The sequence below is a fragment of the Sander lucioperca genome, chromosome 1, assembly GCF_008315115.2.
Source record: "Sander lucioperca isolate FBNREF2018 chromosome 1, SLUC_FBN_1.2, whole genome shotgun sequence".
Taxonomy (NCBI): Eukaryota; Metazoa; Chordata; class Actinopteri; order Perciformes; family Percidae; genus Sander; species Sander lucioperca.
Window position 1 is genome coordinate 20,198,662 of NC_050173.1, and position 17,793 is coordinate 20,216,454.

The 17,793-nt window shown below is 43.1% G+C and overlaps 1 protein-coding gene across 4 annotated transcripts; it reads right to left on the reverse strand.

The window, feature by feature from the left end:
• Positions 1-233: 233 nt before the first annotated feature.
• Positions 234-17,030, reverse strand: oplah (5-oxoprolinase, ATP-hydrolysing). 4 transcript variants are annotated; one of them, XM_036000053.1, is made up of 28 exons: positions 16,858-17,030; positions 15,770-15,976; positions 15,120-15,311; positions 14,498-14,612; positions 14,148-14,271; positions 13,433-13,628; positions 13,022-13,187; positions 12,566-12,709; positions 12,392-12,454; positions 10,074-10,249; positions 9,847-9,972; positions 9,583-9,695; positions 9,296-9,466; positions 7,992-8,129; positions 7,602-7,740; positions 7,209-7,321; positions 5,512-5,663; positions 5,164-5,324; positions 4,950-5,051; positions 4,661-4,835; positions 3,743-3,927; positions 3,480-3,626; positions 3,255-3,389; positions 2,931-3,080; positions 2,610-2,767; positions 2,358-2,518; positions 1,928-2,025; positions 234-1,272 (listed from the first exon to the last, which is right to left on the reverse strand). In XM_036000053.1, the coding sequence occupies exons 2-28, from the start codon at positions 15,938-15,940 to the stop codon at positions 1,120-1,122; spliced, it is 3,924 nt and encodes a 1,307-aa protein (XP_035855946.1). In that variant the 5' UTR covers positions 15,941-15,976; positions 16,858-17,030; the 3' UTR covers positions 234-1,119. The 4 variants fall into 4 exon arrangements, 3 of the variants coding, with proteins under 3 accessions (XP_035855946.1, XP_031137894.1, XP_035855943.1); XM_031282034.2 differs by having other exon boundaries at positions 12,392-12,459; positions 12,571-12,709; positions 15,770-15,980; positions 16,858-17,013; XM_036000050.1 differs by having other exon boundaries at positions 15,770-15,980; positions 16,858-17,013.
• Between the last annotated feature and the right edge of the window lie 763 nt (positions 17,031-17,793).

Below are 17,793 nucleotides of genomic sequence, written 5' to 3' on the forward strand. Positions count from 1 at the left end.
ATTACAAAACTGATATGGTATGGAGACGGAGCATGCCTCAAAAAATAAATTCCAACTGCTACATTGTGAAGTTCACAATATGATTTGATAATAATAATCGTTGCAACCATTTCACATAATTTCTACATACTCTCTAAACCGATTCCCCCTGTCCTACACTCTTAAAATGATAAGTGAAACTACTGTTTTCATTGAAAAGGATAGTAGGGAACACAAAGAGGACACTCTTATTAGTAGAAATGGGGTTTATTTGTCTGTCCTGTTAAAGTAACAGAAGAACAGTAACCACGTTGTGGCTTTGTGTTGTTAGATAAGTCGTTGTTCCAGTTGAAACTGATTAGCAGCTGCTTCCTGCACAGTTAGACTGGAACTCATTTAAAAACATTTCAGTTGGCAAAAATACACACTCTGTTTTACCTTCAAACGTGAACACTAGGATATGTATTATCAAAATGGGACTGTAAAACTTGCCGTTCCGGGAGCAAGGTTCGCGCGCCATAAAATGACGTCACCACGGCTGTTGTTTCCAGCGCGAAGGCCCCGCAAGCTGTCGCGGTACAGGGTCGTGCACCTCTGAATTTTTTTAAGTATGCGCGCTCTGCGCTTTCAATTCAACGCTGTCGGCTGGGAAAAGCAGGTTCGTCTGTACAATATGTATGATTCTTCATGTACAGACCACAGGGAGTCAAACAGAGTTCGACTTGAGTTTACCCGACGCTTTATGCATCCGTCACTCAAATCTAAATGATGCTTGAACTATTAGTATTCACTTACTTGGCCTGCTAATTTAAGCAGAGCCTTATGAGCCTTTTGAATATATATATTAGCACACAGATTCTGCAAAACAGTAATATTGAAGACATTTTAGTTGTAGTGGTTGACTACGATGATAGATAACAAGGGTTGCTAGTCTACATCTTGAAATGTTTTTCCCCTTCTAACTGTAGCATGTTCCTTCCTCATTCATTCCTCACAGTATAATGCTGTTGCCACTGTTTTCCTCGATCATTTTAAAGAATCTGTTCTGAGTGTGAATCTGAGTTACTGTTATTTCCCTACCTCTTTCATTCTTCTCTTCTGGCTTGTCTGTTAACTCTCCCTCCCTTTCTTATTTTCTATTCACACTCCCTCTTGTGCCATTCGGTATTCAAAGACGCTGCCTCTCTCAGGGAAAGACTCATTCAAGCGCCTGCGCTTCATCTGGGGTCTTCCGTTCGCGTCCTCCTCTCTTCCGTATCCCCCTCCTCCAGGGGTGTAGAGGCAGAACATGTCCTGTAGGGGGAGACACACAGCCAAAGAGTGGATTCAGCTCACTAATCACTTTATACTAACAGTTACCTCATTACAATTCTAAAAGGATTAACCAATGTGCATTTGGATTAGTTTTAGAGTGCTCGACCATATTTGAAATATACATAAAACACATTTTTCAGGCTAGTTTACAAACAAGTTTTCTTATGTGCCTCATTTCAACAAGACATAAGACACTATTTAACAAACTGCAGAAGTTATTTAAATAAGTTCATAGTAATTTAGCACATTATAGTTTCATATCTGAAGTCATCTAAAGATGTTTGCTGTCAGGTTTATTTGATAACACAAGCAGTGATGCAAATAACACTTATGTTGGAATGGAAACTATATTTTTTCATGCAACATATCAAAATTCACTTTAGTATTTTTTATTTATTTTTTTAAATGATTATATTTTGGGCATTTCAGCCTTTAATTGATAGGACAGTTGTAGATAGGAAAGGGGGGAGAGAGAGGGGGGAGACATGCAGCAAAGGGCCGCAAGTCGGATTCAAACCCTGGGCTGCTGCAGTAAGGACTGAGCCTTGGTACATGGGGCGCACACTCTACCAAGTGAGCTACCAGGGCTCCCTCTATGGTTAATTCTCGATAGTATTGCTTTCACACATCTTACCCCAGGCTGAAGGCTGACGCTGGTTTTGGCTCCTAGGTTGAGGACTCGGCCGTCTGCTCTGTGAAGCAGGTTCAGCCCTGCTGCACCGTCCTCACCACCTAACCAGCAGAGAGAGGTTACACAGGACAGAGTGTAAACAGTAGAAGAAAGAAAGATGTCCCCAGTCACTAAGCAAAACACTTTTTGCTTTTGGTTTTTAAGAAAATGGTTTGCAATACTATTTTTGAGGGTTACAAATGTGGTTAATTTTCTTGTTTCTTTACATCCTTTCAGTCACCGTTTACTGTTTGAGTTTACACTGTGATAAGTACATCATTATTGTTTTTATGATGACTGAATAAAACTACTACTCCCATCATTTCAAAACCAAATAATAGAAAAAATGGCTGATGAGGACTATTGTTGGCAGGTTCAAAGGGTCAGAGTTTACCCAGCAGGCCGTAGGGTCGGGTGGATCGCCTCTCGGTCAAAACAGACAGAACTACCGTGTTCCTGAATAGAAGTTTCCGCATCACACCGTCTCCACCGCTGTATTTTCCTGCACCTCCTGAGCTGGGCCGCAGAGAGAACTGCTCTAAAATGACTGGATACCTGAACACCAGATGGACAGCAGCAACATACAGCTCAATAATATTGGAAACATTATTATTACTGGACACCAAAACTTAAATTCATGTCTGACCTCTTCTCCAGAATCTCGGGGTCAGTGATGCGGGTGTTGGTCATGTGACTGTGAACCCCACTCCGCCCATTCCAGCCTGGCCCCGCCCCTGCTCCCCCGGCAACTGTCTCATAGTAACCTATACTCTCACTGCCAAATGAAATGTTGTTCATGCAGCCCTGATGGAAAGAGGAATGCCAATAAATAAGCAAATAACACAAAGAAATCCAATACATGGATCCATTTACCAATTAAGATGTTTAGTGCTTTATCATAATTCATTTGGCTAAACTACTTGAGAAGGATTTTTTATTTTAAATGTACAAAACCAGTTTTTCTTACCTGCGAAGCGGCGCACACCTCAAATGCCCTAAAGATGACATCAACCACTCTCTGGGATGTGAGGACATTTCCTCCAACCACAGCTGCATTCTGGGAAGGCTGAAGGATTGAGCCAGGGGGTATGATGACTTTGATTGGTGCAAGACAGCCCTGGATATAAAAAAAGAAAGAAAAAGGAAACACCTGAATAATACAAACTATATGGAATTGAATATAATTTTTTAAAGCATTTGAATTCATTTTCAAGTGCAGGAAAAATTACGAAACAAACCTTAAACGTAAACCTTAAATCCCACCCAGGGCTCCTAGAATAAACCACTTTACCTGATTAAGGGGAATGTCCTGTCCGACCATGCAGCGCAGGCAGTAGATGAGGGCAGAGAGGGTGATGGCGCGTGGAGCGTTGCAGTTCCCCCATACCTCTGTTCCCGTCCCTGTGAAATCAAACACCGCACTGCCCTGTGGTGATGGAGGTTTTAATATACATTGATCAGTTCATTGTGCAAGACAAAACCTTTAGATTATCATGAGAGGATTCTCCCTGCTCACCTCTTCTTCATTTATCTGAACCCGCAGTCTGATTGTGGTCCCATCGTCCATGAAATCTTCTGACTCCACCGCCAAGGATCCAGTCTGTTGCTGTCGACGACGTGCAAAGTCTCTCAGCATGTCCCTCACTGCCAGCTCTGCATTACTCTGAAACATTAACATAATTAAGGCTGTAGCAGCACAACACCAGCAGTACTTACTATTACTACTTTGCACAATAACAGTATGTTGGTTTTTCTTCTGTCCCTTGAAGCCACAGTTACCTGAATGTATCCCATGTAGGCCTGGACCACAGCTAACCCGTAGCTGTCAATCAACTCCCCCACCAGCTGGCTGCCTCTCTGATTGGCTGCCACCTGAGCCCGCAGGTCTGACAGGTTGTCATGGAGATTACGAGTCCCAGAGGAGTCTGGGTACTGGGCCGGAGCCATCAGAGCTTCAGTTACAGCTGATATGGAGATAGAAAGAAAAGGCAAGAGAGGAATCCAGTGGGGGGAAAAGAGACAAAGAGAAAAGCATTATGGGAAGTAAGATTGGATAAAGTAATGTGAATGTTTAATAAGATAACTGAAACAAACGGTGCATGTTGGATTCATGTTGATTTGTCAGATCTCCTTACAGGACCATACTGCCTGGTGGTTTTGCATGTTTTAGCTCAAGATATATACTCAAGATAATTGATGACTTTCTCCCAAAGCATGCATTACATGTCATTTAGCTGACACTTACAGTTGCTATATATGTCAGAGGCCGCACGCCTCTGGAGCAACTAGGGGTTAAGTGTCTTGCTCAGGGACACATTGGTTGATGTATCGCAGTGAGAATCGAACCCTGGTCTCCCACACCAAAGGTATGTGTTATATCCACTGTGCCATCACCACCCATTACCACATAATTAACATGAAATACAGGTCACTGGGCATTTATAAAAAGGTGTATCACCTATCTCAAGTAAGTTGGTAAGCTTTGGAAAATGAGAGGTAGTAACGTTAAGTATCAGCTACTTGTAGTTTTTTGGCTACAGTGTGCAAAGCGACTGTGTGTATAGTGAACACTATGGCAATATGGCTCTTTATCTAGACTTGTCAACAACACACAGCTGTATTACACTGTATTATCTCTGTTACCTCCTTTCATCAGTCTCTCACATTCATTCTTGGGTCACCCTCCTCCTCCCTTACCCTCTTCCTGGAAGATGCCACCAGTGACAAGTTTAAAGGAAGTGAAGACGGCCCCCTCCTGCTGAAGGGAGGTGGAGTGGGGGGGCATGGAGCCTGGAGTGATGCCCCCAATGTCAGCATGGTGCCCCCTGCTGGCTACAAAGAACACTGGACTGCTCACCCCTTTCCTAAACACCTAGGGGAGGAAAGGTGGACCAAAAAGAGATGAAAGTAAAAGGTATGTAGTGAAGAAAAAAAAAAAAGATTGTTAATGAGGACAGCAAGAATATACAAAGCTTGACTGACTGACCGGTGTGATGACTGTGAGGTCTGGGAGGTGGCTGCCCCCGGCACATGGATGGTTACTTAGAATCACATCGCCTTCTTTCAGCTTGTTCCCCAACGATCTGATCTGCACAGAGAAGAAGAAGAAGAAACAACAACAGAACATCCTTTGTGTCACAGTGGGGTTTTTCAATAGTATGTCCAAACTCAGAAACATACGGGAGGTACACTTCCTGCACCTGGTACTGGACGGTCTCTTGCATGGCCCCCAGGTGGACAGGGATATGGGGCGCATTGGACACTAAACCACCGTCCGGTCCGAACACAGCGCAGGAGAAATCGAGACGTTCCTTGATGTTGGTGGAGATGGAGGTTCTTTGGAGAACTCGACCCATCTGTTCTGTAGAGGAAGAAAGGTAGAACACAACTGAGCAAGCTAATAGGAAATTAATAAAACCCTCTTTCACTTCACACCTTCATTTTCTGCCTGCCTTCTCCTAGTTTCTCCCCAACAACCTGTTGGAGAGAAAGTGTCTTTCACTCCTTCCTCATTCTCGCCTCTCCATCCTCTCTCCTCTGTTGTGTACCTGCTATGCTCATGAAGCGGTGGGAGAAGATGGAGAGCTGCACTGTGTTGAGCTCAGTGCCCAGGGCACAGTGAGGGTCAGAGCCTACAGTCATACTAACATCGCCCCCTTCTGTCAGACGGGCCTCACAGCACGGCTCCACCAGGATGGTACTGATGGAGGAGAAAAAGAAATACATTTGCACAAGCACAGACGTTTAGACAGGGTAAATACAGGCAAATAAAAGGCCAAAAAAAAGACCTAATTTACTTTAAACTTAACCCAGAAAAAAAAAGTACAGTGGAAGTATTTGAGTATGAAAGTAAAGTATTGAAGCAACAAAACAAAATGTAAAGCCTTTGAAACTGTACTACAAATCCAAAGGCATCATTTTACAGTATTTAATAGATTTTAATGTCCTGACTTTAAACAAACAATTTGAAAACATTAAAGTAAAATTTAGAATAGCCGATACTATAATAAAACATAAATGATGAACAAAAATAATGGTAAGGAGGTCCCAATGAAGTTTCTTTGGACCTGATCCCAAGACTTCTATTTACCTACATGTTGATTTAATATGTACCTGACACATTGAAATAACAGCTGTAGCCTTCTTAATTTGGCACACCTTATTTTTTCACATCCTACTTTATCCAAATAATAAAAAGGTCCTGATCATATTAGCTTAAATTATTGATGTGATATGATTGAAAGTATAACTGGGAGAATGTGACTCCTGAAATTGACGTGAAGCGATCAGTGAGAGAGAAGTCTCCCTCTGTTGGAGTTGTTGGGACACAAAGGGCCCTATTTTGCACCCGGCGCAGCGCTGCGCAAAGCCCGACACAAGACAGTGTCTTTGCTAGTTTAAGACCGACGCAGTTGTCAATTTCCCATCCAGCACCCGCGTCGTTTAAATAGCAAATAGACCTGCGCCCATCAGTGCGCCCATGGGTGTGCTGGTCTTACAGGGAGGTGTGTTCAGGTGAATTCTAGGCGAATTGCTATCTTGAGGCAGCGGGAAGTGATTGCGCCTTTGACCAACAAAAACCTGGTCTAAAGTCAATAACGCAGCATTTCATTGTTATTTTAACAGCAAATTAGTAAAATGCGCCTAGGCTTATGCACAGCGCGCACACACTATGCTTGTTACACACACACACACACACACACACACACACACACACTCACACAGGGAAGTGCAGCAGCACACAAACATGCAAAAGATTATAAATAAAAATATTACAGTACAAATCCGCCATCATAATAGCAATGCGCCAAAGCACAAACACGCCTAGCTTTTAAAGGGAATGGGAGATGACACTCTGATTGGTTTATTGCATGTTATGCCCAAAACACACCTATGAATTAATGAAGACACTAAGTACAACCCTTTTGAACCATGCGCCCTTCGCACGGACCCTTTTTTCCACCATCAAACTAGCAAAAGTGGATTTGGACAAGCCCTAAACGCACCTATGCCATGTGCTTCACGCTGTGCGCTTAAATCGTTAAAATTAGGGCCCAAAAACTGAGAACTGTCGAGTTTATTAAAAAAGAATCAGCTTTTGATGGGCTTTCTTTTAGCCGATACCGATCTATTAAAATATGCCCTGATTGGCCCGATACAGATACTTAGGATTGGCTCTGCACATCTATAATAATTATGTTTTCATTGATGATTTTTGAAAGCACAGTAATGGGTAAATGCCTGCCTGTTTTTGTCAATGATGATGGCTGGTCCCTGGATGCTGTGACCACATGGCAGCTCCTCCCATAGATACACACCGGTGTCCAGGTAACCTTCCTCAAAGTAACACTTGGTCATCTACAGAGAAGGACAGAGATTGCCACAAGGTAACTGTTTTCAGACCAAAAAGTCTCATTACATTAAGAACAAATAAATTCATAAATGTTTTCATTGTTATCTATAAAGTATAATTTATATGTTTGTGAAAGTAAGGGAAAGGAAATGCAATGTTGATGAAAAAGATGCAGGCTTCAACAAGATGGCTCTATCATTCCCTGGTCTAAGTTATAATATAATGGTGTTCACATATATATGACGTGCAGCTGTATGTACTGTATGTATAAGAGAGTCTGTGTACCGTGACTGGTTTGGCCTGTCCGTGCCCCATCTTTGTGTTATACACTGATTTAATACCAGATTTCCCACAACCCCTCACTCTGATGTCATCAACCATGATGGCTCTGTCTGGGATAGTGAATCCAAACTCCTTCAGATAACTAAAGAGAAGATATGTAGAGCGATTAAGGTTAGAGGAACATTAAAAGCCATGAGTAGTGTAAACAAATGCCAGCTCCAAAGTTTACTGAGCTTATCTCGGAAAAATGACATATTAACTTGGTGCGTTTGCTAAAAACCATGTAAACAGAGGGCACAAAGAAGCAAAATGTAAGTAATGATTGATCCACAATAACTCACTACATGATTAAACTAACAAATCATTGAGCAAATGAGTGAACATAGACCTAACCGCTTGGTAAAGGCACTGCGGAAGTCTCCAGCTAGACAGGTCTGGGCGTTGCTGGGGTAACCGGCAGCAGTAACCATGAGAGCGCAGTCGGTGCCCTTGTAACGCAGGTGAAGGAAAACCTCAGTGGTTATCTGACCGCTGAAGAGGACAAGAAACACAAGGTGGCATCATTACTTAGTGAGTGTAGCAGTGAAAAGGCATGGGCTAACACCAGAGGCCTGTACTACGAAGCAAGATTTGGCGTTAACGAGGTAACTTCAGGTTCAACCCAGTGGTTCAACAATGGTGGCTCACTTGTTACTGGGTTCAATCGCTGTGGTAACTTATGCTGAACACCTAACCTCGGGAGCAGGTTATGTTGAAGATTAGAGATCAACTGGTGTAAAAGCACTGCCTACCGACCAATCAATACTCGATTGATAACGGCGTCACCATTCTTAGAAGATCCAGTGGAGCTCAGTACGCGGAGAGAGAGAGAGAGAGAGAGAGAGAGAGAGAGAGAGAGAGAGAGAGAGAGAGAGAGAGAGAGAGAGAGAGGTGCGCTCATAAAAGTTAAAACATTTAGAGAACCCCGTTAACAGTCCCTGATGGGTATCTTTATGAAAGATATAGATTTTCAGGAGAGGGAATTACGTATCTTTGTCAGCTTCTTGAGCCGTGTGTTGCCAATGCGACACATCGGTTTCAATTATGTTTATATATTTTTTATTTTCTCTCATGATCCCTTACCACTGCCAGGGTTGCAACTGAAATAATAGGCTAAAGCAACGACAGTTTATGGAAAGCACAAGTGTAATTATGGTCAGATCTAGTGCCTGACTGATGAGGAAGTGATATTGATAAGCGTTGTGATTTACGCATTTACAGCGTCTGCTTTTTTTTTGCCAGCTTTCTTTCCTGGGTTAGGAAGCAGCGACTGTATTGCGTTTTGCTTGTAAAACCGTGTCTGTGTTCTTCATATTTCTGTACGATTATCGTTTGCTCTTCTTATGTAAAATATGCAGCTCTGGTAGACTTAATCTTTATTCTATAGTTATTATACTCCATGTTTGTGATTGGTCATATAGAACAAACACTGCCTCTTTTATGTGAACATGCAGGTCGCTGGATTGGCAAAGCCTGGGTTGATTGAACTAGTTATTAACTACCGTCGTGACACAGCTTATGCAGGACCGCGGTTGTTAGGTTAGTTGAAGCCGGGTAACGGAAAAAAATCCAGGGCATGTTGATCTTGCTTCGTAGTACAGGCCTCTGGAGAGGCATACGGTTAACCCCAAACCATACAGTGTTTTGTGGGTGCTGACCTAGTGAATCCACGTGCACAGAGCGTATCGTGGCAGCGTTTTATGAGCTGCTCCACCCTCCGATCAAGCTCGCTGAAAGAGTGCTGCTCATACTGCAGCGAGCATGGCTCCTGCACCTCCTCTACCACGTCAGCTAGAGCCAGACCATAGGCTGACAGCACGCCGCTGTATCTGCAACACACAAAACACACATTACAGCCAAAATATTGTACATGAATACATATACACACACACACACACACACACACACACACACACAACATAGAAAAACAACCTATCCCTCTTACTTGTGTATGAAGACAGTCTTCATCCCTAGGGCTCGGGCGATAGCACAGGCATGTTGGCCACCTGCACCCCCGAAACATGCCAACACATGCTGAGATGTATCATGGCCCTTAGCCTATGGAGGTATGGGAGGTGGGGGAGGAGTGAGAGAGCGACAGAGTGAGAGTAAGAAAAAAAAAACAACATTATTTTAAATTGTTTAACAACCAAACATTCAGTGTACTATTTCACCTGGAGCAAAGACTTCAAAACCCAAAATACCGTACCTGTGTCAGTGCTCTGATTGGCCGGCACATGGCCTCATTTGCAACGCGAATGAATCCCATAGCGACCTCCTCCACGCTCATCTCTGACGTGCTGTTGTGTGAGCGGTTGGCCCCATTTGTGCTAACCTGCGAATGAAAACACATTTTAGCCTCATCATCAACACTCCCTTATATAATTATTAAAGAAGATTTGACACTCTACTCAAAATCTCAGTAAATATTCGTGCCTGTGATTGGTTAGAAGACAAGAAGAGGTTGATCTCCCGGGTCAGATGATGGAAATGCTTCATGGTTTCTTCCAATGACAGCGGTTCATTTTCCCCTGGCCCAAAAATCTTTGGGAAGAAGGAAGGGAGGAGTCGACCCAGGGCTAAGTTAGCATCGGTGACAGTCAGAGGGCCGCCTAGAAGAATCCCACAGGGAATCAATATTAGGTTTTTGTGTATGATGCTTCACTAGGTGTTTCAGTCTTGTATTTTTGTGTACTAGTGCAGCGCCCGTTGAAAATGTGCCTGTTTGGAACGGGCGATTACTTGGCCTGTGGTATTGCTGCTTGTAGAATTCATCAAAACAAAATTGTACCCCAAAATGACTTACACAAGGACCCCAAACCACTTAATATGCAACTCCACTATATAGCCTACTACTGACTTACAGTGTAGGCTACTTCTACATCAGAGGAAGACATTGTACTACTGTATTTACCTGACAGATAACACTGCAGATTCAGAATGTAATCACAAAATACATTAGCGTCATGGACTCATGGCAGTGTGCTACCCACCCGGGGTGTTATGATAGCTAATCAGCACATATCTGCGTTCATCAACCACCAGAACCGGCCCGTTTGTGTGTGTGTGTATGTGTGTGCGTGCGGGGAGAGAGAGAGAGAGAGAGAGACACAGACAGACAGACAGACAGAGAGAGAGAGAGAGAGACACAGACAGACAGACAGACAGAGAGAGAGAGAGAGACACAGACAGAAAGAGAGAGAGAGAGAGAGAGAGAGAGAGAGAGAGAGAGAGAGACACACAGACAGAAAGAGAGAGAGAGAGAGAGACACAGACAGACAGACAGAGAGAGAGAGAGAGAGAGAGACACAGACAGACAGAGAGAGAGAGAGAGAGAGAGAGAGACACAGACAGAAAGAGAGAGAGAGAGAGAGAGAGAGAGAGAGAGAGAGAGAGAGAGAGGTATGAACGAATTTAACACTTCAGCAGAGGTGTTCATTTCCATACAGGTTTAGTGGCTTGACGGTTAACGGTGAAGTAGGAGATTTGATTTGCGGGAGTATTTTGGCGACTTAACTAACCCGACCCAGGGTGAGTCTGATGAAAATTGATGTGTCTGCCCGATTCAACTCTGAGATTTTCTCGCATTACACAGCGCTCTGAAGGAATGATCTCCGAGATTACGTTATGTTCTGCCAGCTCACAGAAATTTAATACAATAGCAGGAAAAGATTCCCCCCCGCTGTTCTGCATGTGGCGTCTGCTGATATGCAGGTTACCTTCCCCCCCAAGCACGGACACACATATATACAGATACGTCTCGCTTTATAAGATAGATAGCCTGCCTATAAGTGGCATCACGCTCTGTCTGCACTTGTTGTCTGGTTGTGCTTTGCATGTGTGGGATTGTCAATTGTTTATTCAAAGTCAAAGACAGTCCAAAGTAGTGCTACTTTGCACATTTTTGTGGGTCTGAAGTGTATGTCACATTTTAGCTGCCAAAGCTCCGCTGCTCTCTGTCTCTGGTCCACAGTGTGAGAGGGGGAGTGGCCAGCGGCTAGAGCGGCAAAAGCCAATGTGTGCTTCTTTTACCAATATATATTTAATGATATCTTTTGCATTTCTAATCCAAACGTCAAACTTGGCACCGCACTTACTCGTGCCCGTAGCAAGACACCTGTCAAGTTTTACATCCATCGGACTAACAGTTCGAGAGATATGCGCGTAACACCCACACGGACACACACACTGACAGACAGACGTTCCTGCAATTTATAGATAGATGATGCTTCACTAGGTGTTTCAGTCTTGTATTTTTAACATTATTTTATGTAATTCTGTGAAAAATGTGAAAGCACTGAAGATTATGTCTCAAATGGAACTAAATGCTTCTCAACTCTCCTATAGGGAACATCAGCAAGGAAGTCAAGAGTCATGTTTCTTTTTGTTAGCACACATCCCAGTTCCAACTGAGAACTATGAGGCAAGCTTCAGTTATATAATCTGAAACTTGGACTTTTGCCAATTTCCAACCTTCATGCTAATATATACTTCATACTAAACCAGATTATAAATCATGAGAAGGGGGAAGAAAACAGGACATGGGAACGCAGAAGCTTTGTGTGTGGATTTTTTTTTCTAACAGCTGGATTTAATGATTTAAAGAGTAGAAGAAACCACTAAAAGGTGGGGAAAGTGATCCAGACATGTCTAGTTTACCATCTACCATGTAATGGGAAGATGAAATCACAATAATGCATTGAGAGAATTTGGAAAGAGTAAAGCAGAAATAAAAAGGAGTTATGGTCTATTACCTTTTCTGTAACAGGCTGGTCCTGGATGGGCCCCTGCAGACTCTGGTCCAACCACAAACATCCCTGATCTGAGAGGGAAGAAGGAGTAAAGGAAGGAGAGAAAACAGAAAGGAGAGAGGTCACATAACAGGGAAAATCTGCAGCCGAAATGAGGAACTACAGAGGTCCGACTAACAGACCTGAAGAAGAGTCGTGAACCTCCGCCTGCAGCCACAGTGTTGATGTCCAGCTGAGGTGCCTGCAGGGTGACTCCAGCTGTGGTAGCCTCAAACACGTGTTCATACTGGCCAGCATACCGACTTACATCAGTGGATGTTCCTGGAGAGAAAGACAAGACAGAGGCAGTCAGGAAGACAAGACACATGAAAAAGCTTTAAAAGTGAGCATTTCTCCTGTGTCAAACACAAAGATTTTTCTTTAATCTGTAATTAGTCTATGCAGTTAAATACCATTTGTAATACGTGTACGTGAAAGTCAGAAATAAAAAACAAGTGCAACGTCACATGTATTAAATGCACAGTAAATTGTGGAACAAAATACTACAAAACAATAGCAAAGTTCCTCACATAGTCTGTGCACTCAGTTACTGTCCAAGGTACCAACACTTTCTCTCAGCATCCCCCTACTCACCACCCATGTCAAAGCCAATCACAGGTTTTTTTTCCATTTGGCTGTATGAAGTGATGGCGTATCCCACCACACCCCCCGCTGGGCCAGATAGAACAGCCCGTGAACCGCAGAACTGCTCCATGGGAGTCAGACCGCCATCTGACTGCATGAACAGGACATCCACATCCTAAAAAAAACAGAGGGAAATAAGAGATGGAGGAGATCATTCCAATGTTGAGATGAAACAGGCTCTTGAATTGACCCCCAGCTGGAAGGATCATCTGGAAAATCCTGCCTGTGATCTGTAAGGTGGAGGCCATGAGTGACCCACTCACAGCTCTTTAGAAGAATAAGCGCACACGAAAGAAAATGTGGTATTTTGTAATAACACAACAATAAAGAAGAACACACATATTGATGTGAGAAACACACCTTCAGGCCACCCTTGAACCCAGAGGTGAAGCCTTTTAAATACTGATGAATTTTGGGTGTGAGGTAGGCATCGGCGCAGACGGTGTAGCCCCGAGGCACCGCCCGCACCATGGGCATAACCTCGCTGGACAGAGACACCTGGGTGAAGCCCAGGCGACGTGCCAGGGCACCCACTGCTTTCTCATGATCGGACCATCTGAAAGAGAGGGGGAGAGGGAGAGGAATGGGGTGGAGCTGGACTGCAAGTCAAACATAAAGCTCTTATGCAATTTCACCGCTGCTCTACAGCCTATTCTGTCGGTCTTATCACTTAAAAGCTTTGGTCAACTGCTGGTTTCCAGAAAGTGCCTTTTAAACTCAATCCATCTGCTTGGATCACTTTCACTAGAGTGAATTAGAGGTAACAACATTATAAGTGTGAATGGATTTCGAGGAATACATAGGAACTCGAAGTTAAGTGGAAAACTTTCACCCAGTTAACCACATGGTAGAAACCAGACACCTCTGATATGTACAGTGCACATGCCACTACTCCCAGAGGGACAAGAGTAAGAGTTGTGTAATTGAGTATACAGTGACAAAGGGAAAAAACGAATGAGTTCTATAAGTAAGAAGTTAGGAGTTAAAAGATAAAATTAAAGAGAGAGCCCAAGATATCGGATTAGGTAAGTACCCCTCTATGCCTAATAGTACAAAAACAAGATGTACTACTGACGTGTACGAGTGCAGCAGAAGGACAGCAAGACTGGTGATCCCACGAGACAGAACTCCCCGAAGGTCTTTTTCCACCCGCTCCAGATCCAGCTCCCTCCACACCTCCAGAGAATCCCCTGTACTGCCTGGGACACACACACACACACACACACACACACACACACACACACACACACACACACACACACACACACACACACACACACACACACACACACACACACACACACAATACTGATATATATTATATGTAAACATTAAGAATATAAGCAGAATGAAAGCTGAGGAGAACTAGAAGGAGATTTGGAGGTAGAGGCAGTACAACAAGAAGTACAGAGTAGTATTTCAGACCTGTGACGATACGTTTGGGATCTTTTCTAGCCAGCTGGCAGCCATCTTGCCTGAGAACGACTCGCTCATCCACCTCTATTACCTCTTCATACAGCACTTCAGGAACCGCCACCTCCTACACACACACACACACACACACACACACACACACACACACACACACAGTTTACTAACAACAGGAACAACAACTAAGTAACAGTACATGCCAGTGACATACAGAATAAGAATGAATGCATCATAATGCAACATGCATAGAGAGCCTCAGCTTCAAACAGTAGATATGTGACCATTTAAAGCATTAATGGTACAACTGGTCTGAGGACAAACTCCAAGACACGCCCCCTGTTTCTGTGACACAAAATAATGTCTAAACCTCAAGCCGTACTCAGGTGACTTATGACAGCATAGTGAAAAAGGTAGGTGCTGACTGCGGTAGTTGTGGTTTAAGTGGTTCGCACTACTCAGAGTCAAGTATTTCATCTGTGGCTTTTTCACAAGCGTTTGTGTATATTGCGTATATATATATATATATATATATATATATATATATATATATATATATATATATATATATATATATATATATATATATATATATGGGTTAGGAAAAAGCATTACAAACCAGATCAAACAGCTTTGGCCTGGCCTGTGTGCCGATGTGCAACAAGTCTTTAAAGCCCAGCGTGACCAAGAGAGCAGTCCTTTCTCCCTCTCTCTCCAGCAGCGCGTTGGTCGCCACCGTTGTGCCCATTCTGATCCAGCCAATCAGAGAGGTGTCTACAGGCTGGTCGCGCGGAAAGGCCCGCCCCGTTTCCTGTCAACAAATTCACATAAATATGTATATATTATATACTCTTCATGATGTAGCGGTGTAACTGTGATTATACATGAAGTTAGCTAAAAGTGGTGATTCCTGCTTCACATTGTTTTTGTTTTAATGTTTATTTAATGAGTAAACAGTACAAAGATTTTCCATTTCCGCTCTAATGAACTACAAAAGCTACACGGATCATTGCAGCATGCATTCATCTACCACCACATGTGTACAGACAAGGGCACGTCATTGCTGTGCCAACAAATACATTTATTTGAATGTTGAATCCTGCTATTTTTAGAACAACAGTCTGCTTTATACTCATAAAGTTACATACTGGTGAGTGATTCCACAAAACTCTTTGTATACTCTTTGTATAAATTTAATATGAACTATAAAGTGCTTGCTAATATTTCAAAAAAGTATGTATTAGTACATCCTTCCCATGATCATGTCACCTTTTCCAGGACTCTGCGTATCCCCTCTGTGGGAGCGTCTTTGTAGTTCTGGGGGTCCCGGGACAGCAGTTTCAGGACTCTCTCTTGACCGTCAGGCAGCCGGGCAAACACATCGGTGAAGGTGCCACCCCGGTCGATGGCAAAGTCGAATTTCCCCTTAGTCTCAGCCATAGTGTAGAGAGAGAAGAGCTGCTGCTGAGTCTGTGACTAACTGGACACAAGGTAGGAGAGAGGGAGAGAGTATCCACTCTGTAACACTGTAGGCTACTGATAAGAGAACAGCTGAGACACCTGTTCATTCACAAAATCACTACAATGACACAGCTACTACTTTTCTTTTTAGCCACCACCAAGCTCCTATAAGCCACTGCTCCTCTTTTTCTCTCTCCTAGGCTTCACAGCTCCAGGTTTTGGTTTGACATGTTGCTGCCTACAACACTCGTTCACACATTCCTCACTCATGTCATGATACATTTCATAAACACCTGATTCATCTGAACTTCCCACCTCGTGCTTATCTTTCCCTAAACAGTCACACTTGATTAAATAAAATCACATTTATTGGCACTTTAACGTGGCTTAATTGTCTCCTCTCAGTCTCATTCTTTGAGCTGATCTGTGACAATTTATGAATCTTTTCTGCATTATCTTTTACAGAACATGTCAGAATTGTGGGTTGAAACATGCTACTAAGTCTATATATTGAATGTAGGCTATTGTATTTTTTTTTATTATTATTTTTATTTTTTAAATGCAGGTATTCAGGAATAGCCTACCAATAAACCAGACTGCCATAAAATAAAATAAGGCCACTATTAACTAGCAAAGAAGAATTCTCCGTTGCGAGTTTATCTTTTAGACCGTTATTTGGGCTGTTCCAGAGACAGTACGAGTAGGCACAGTGGATACATGAGAAAGCTGCACTACCTCAATGCAATCGAGGTCAAAACTAAATACTTGAAGGGTCAGCAGCAGCTATGCATGCTTTGGCTATACAACCCATTCACTGTCTGTGTGCAAGGGGAGCATGCACATGCTGAATTCGAAGCAACGAAGCTGAAGATTCAGTAACCAACATCTTTACTCACCTGTCCGCCGCCGCTGCTGCTGCACAGGAAGAGTGTTAATCTTTGATAATCCAGTAACGATAAGATTCTCCTCCCTTCTCCTCTCTGCTGCTCTCGTTAGAACAGGAAACAGAACACGCATTGATGAAGTCCGGGATCTTTCTATGGGCTGCTGGCCTGGGGTTTAAACCCCGCCCTTCTGCGAGGAGCCTGTGTATATATGCCGAGAACCGCACAGCTTTAACCTATCAGCTTACTAGAGGGGCTTTCCCACATTATATAAAGGTCCCTAACCCTCCCTAACGGGTCTGAATCACAAAGATTTCAGTAAGAAGAGGCTGCAGTTGTTTCTTTTAATCAAGGAACCCTTTCAGCAGTTTATTACCCGAAACATTTCAGAAAACTTTTCAAAATTGAAACGCTACAGTGCCTTTTGAGTCAATCCAATCTCTCGTTATCTCTAGGGTGACACTATACTTCCCATGCTAGCATGCTGTCCACGCGTGTATGGTGTCCACCACCCCCACTGTATACAGTCTATGCCCCCATTACCCATACATTACCCCGATGTCCACACATAGACTATACAGCGACACTGACACCTGTTGACGATTTACTGGTAGTACAGACTGACAATGAATAAAGTTGTCCTCTCATTTCACAATAAATGAGCACAGCAGTCTTTCAATGACCACATTGAGCCGCAGGGAAACATTTAGCTAAACATTTACACTTTCAATCAGGGAATCACTTTTATTTTTCAATAATCAGCATGTGACTTATAGTTTCAGTAGTTAACTACACAAAAAAATGGCAACAAAAAAGTAATTTAACTGCTTGAATCCCTCTGCAAATATGAATGTAAATTGGTCTACCAGCAAGCTAATGCAAACATGCAGTTCTCTCCTCCCCAACACTGTGTACAGAATATCTATAATCTACGTTTGTCAAAGGTAT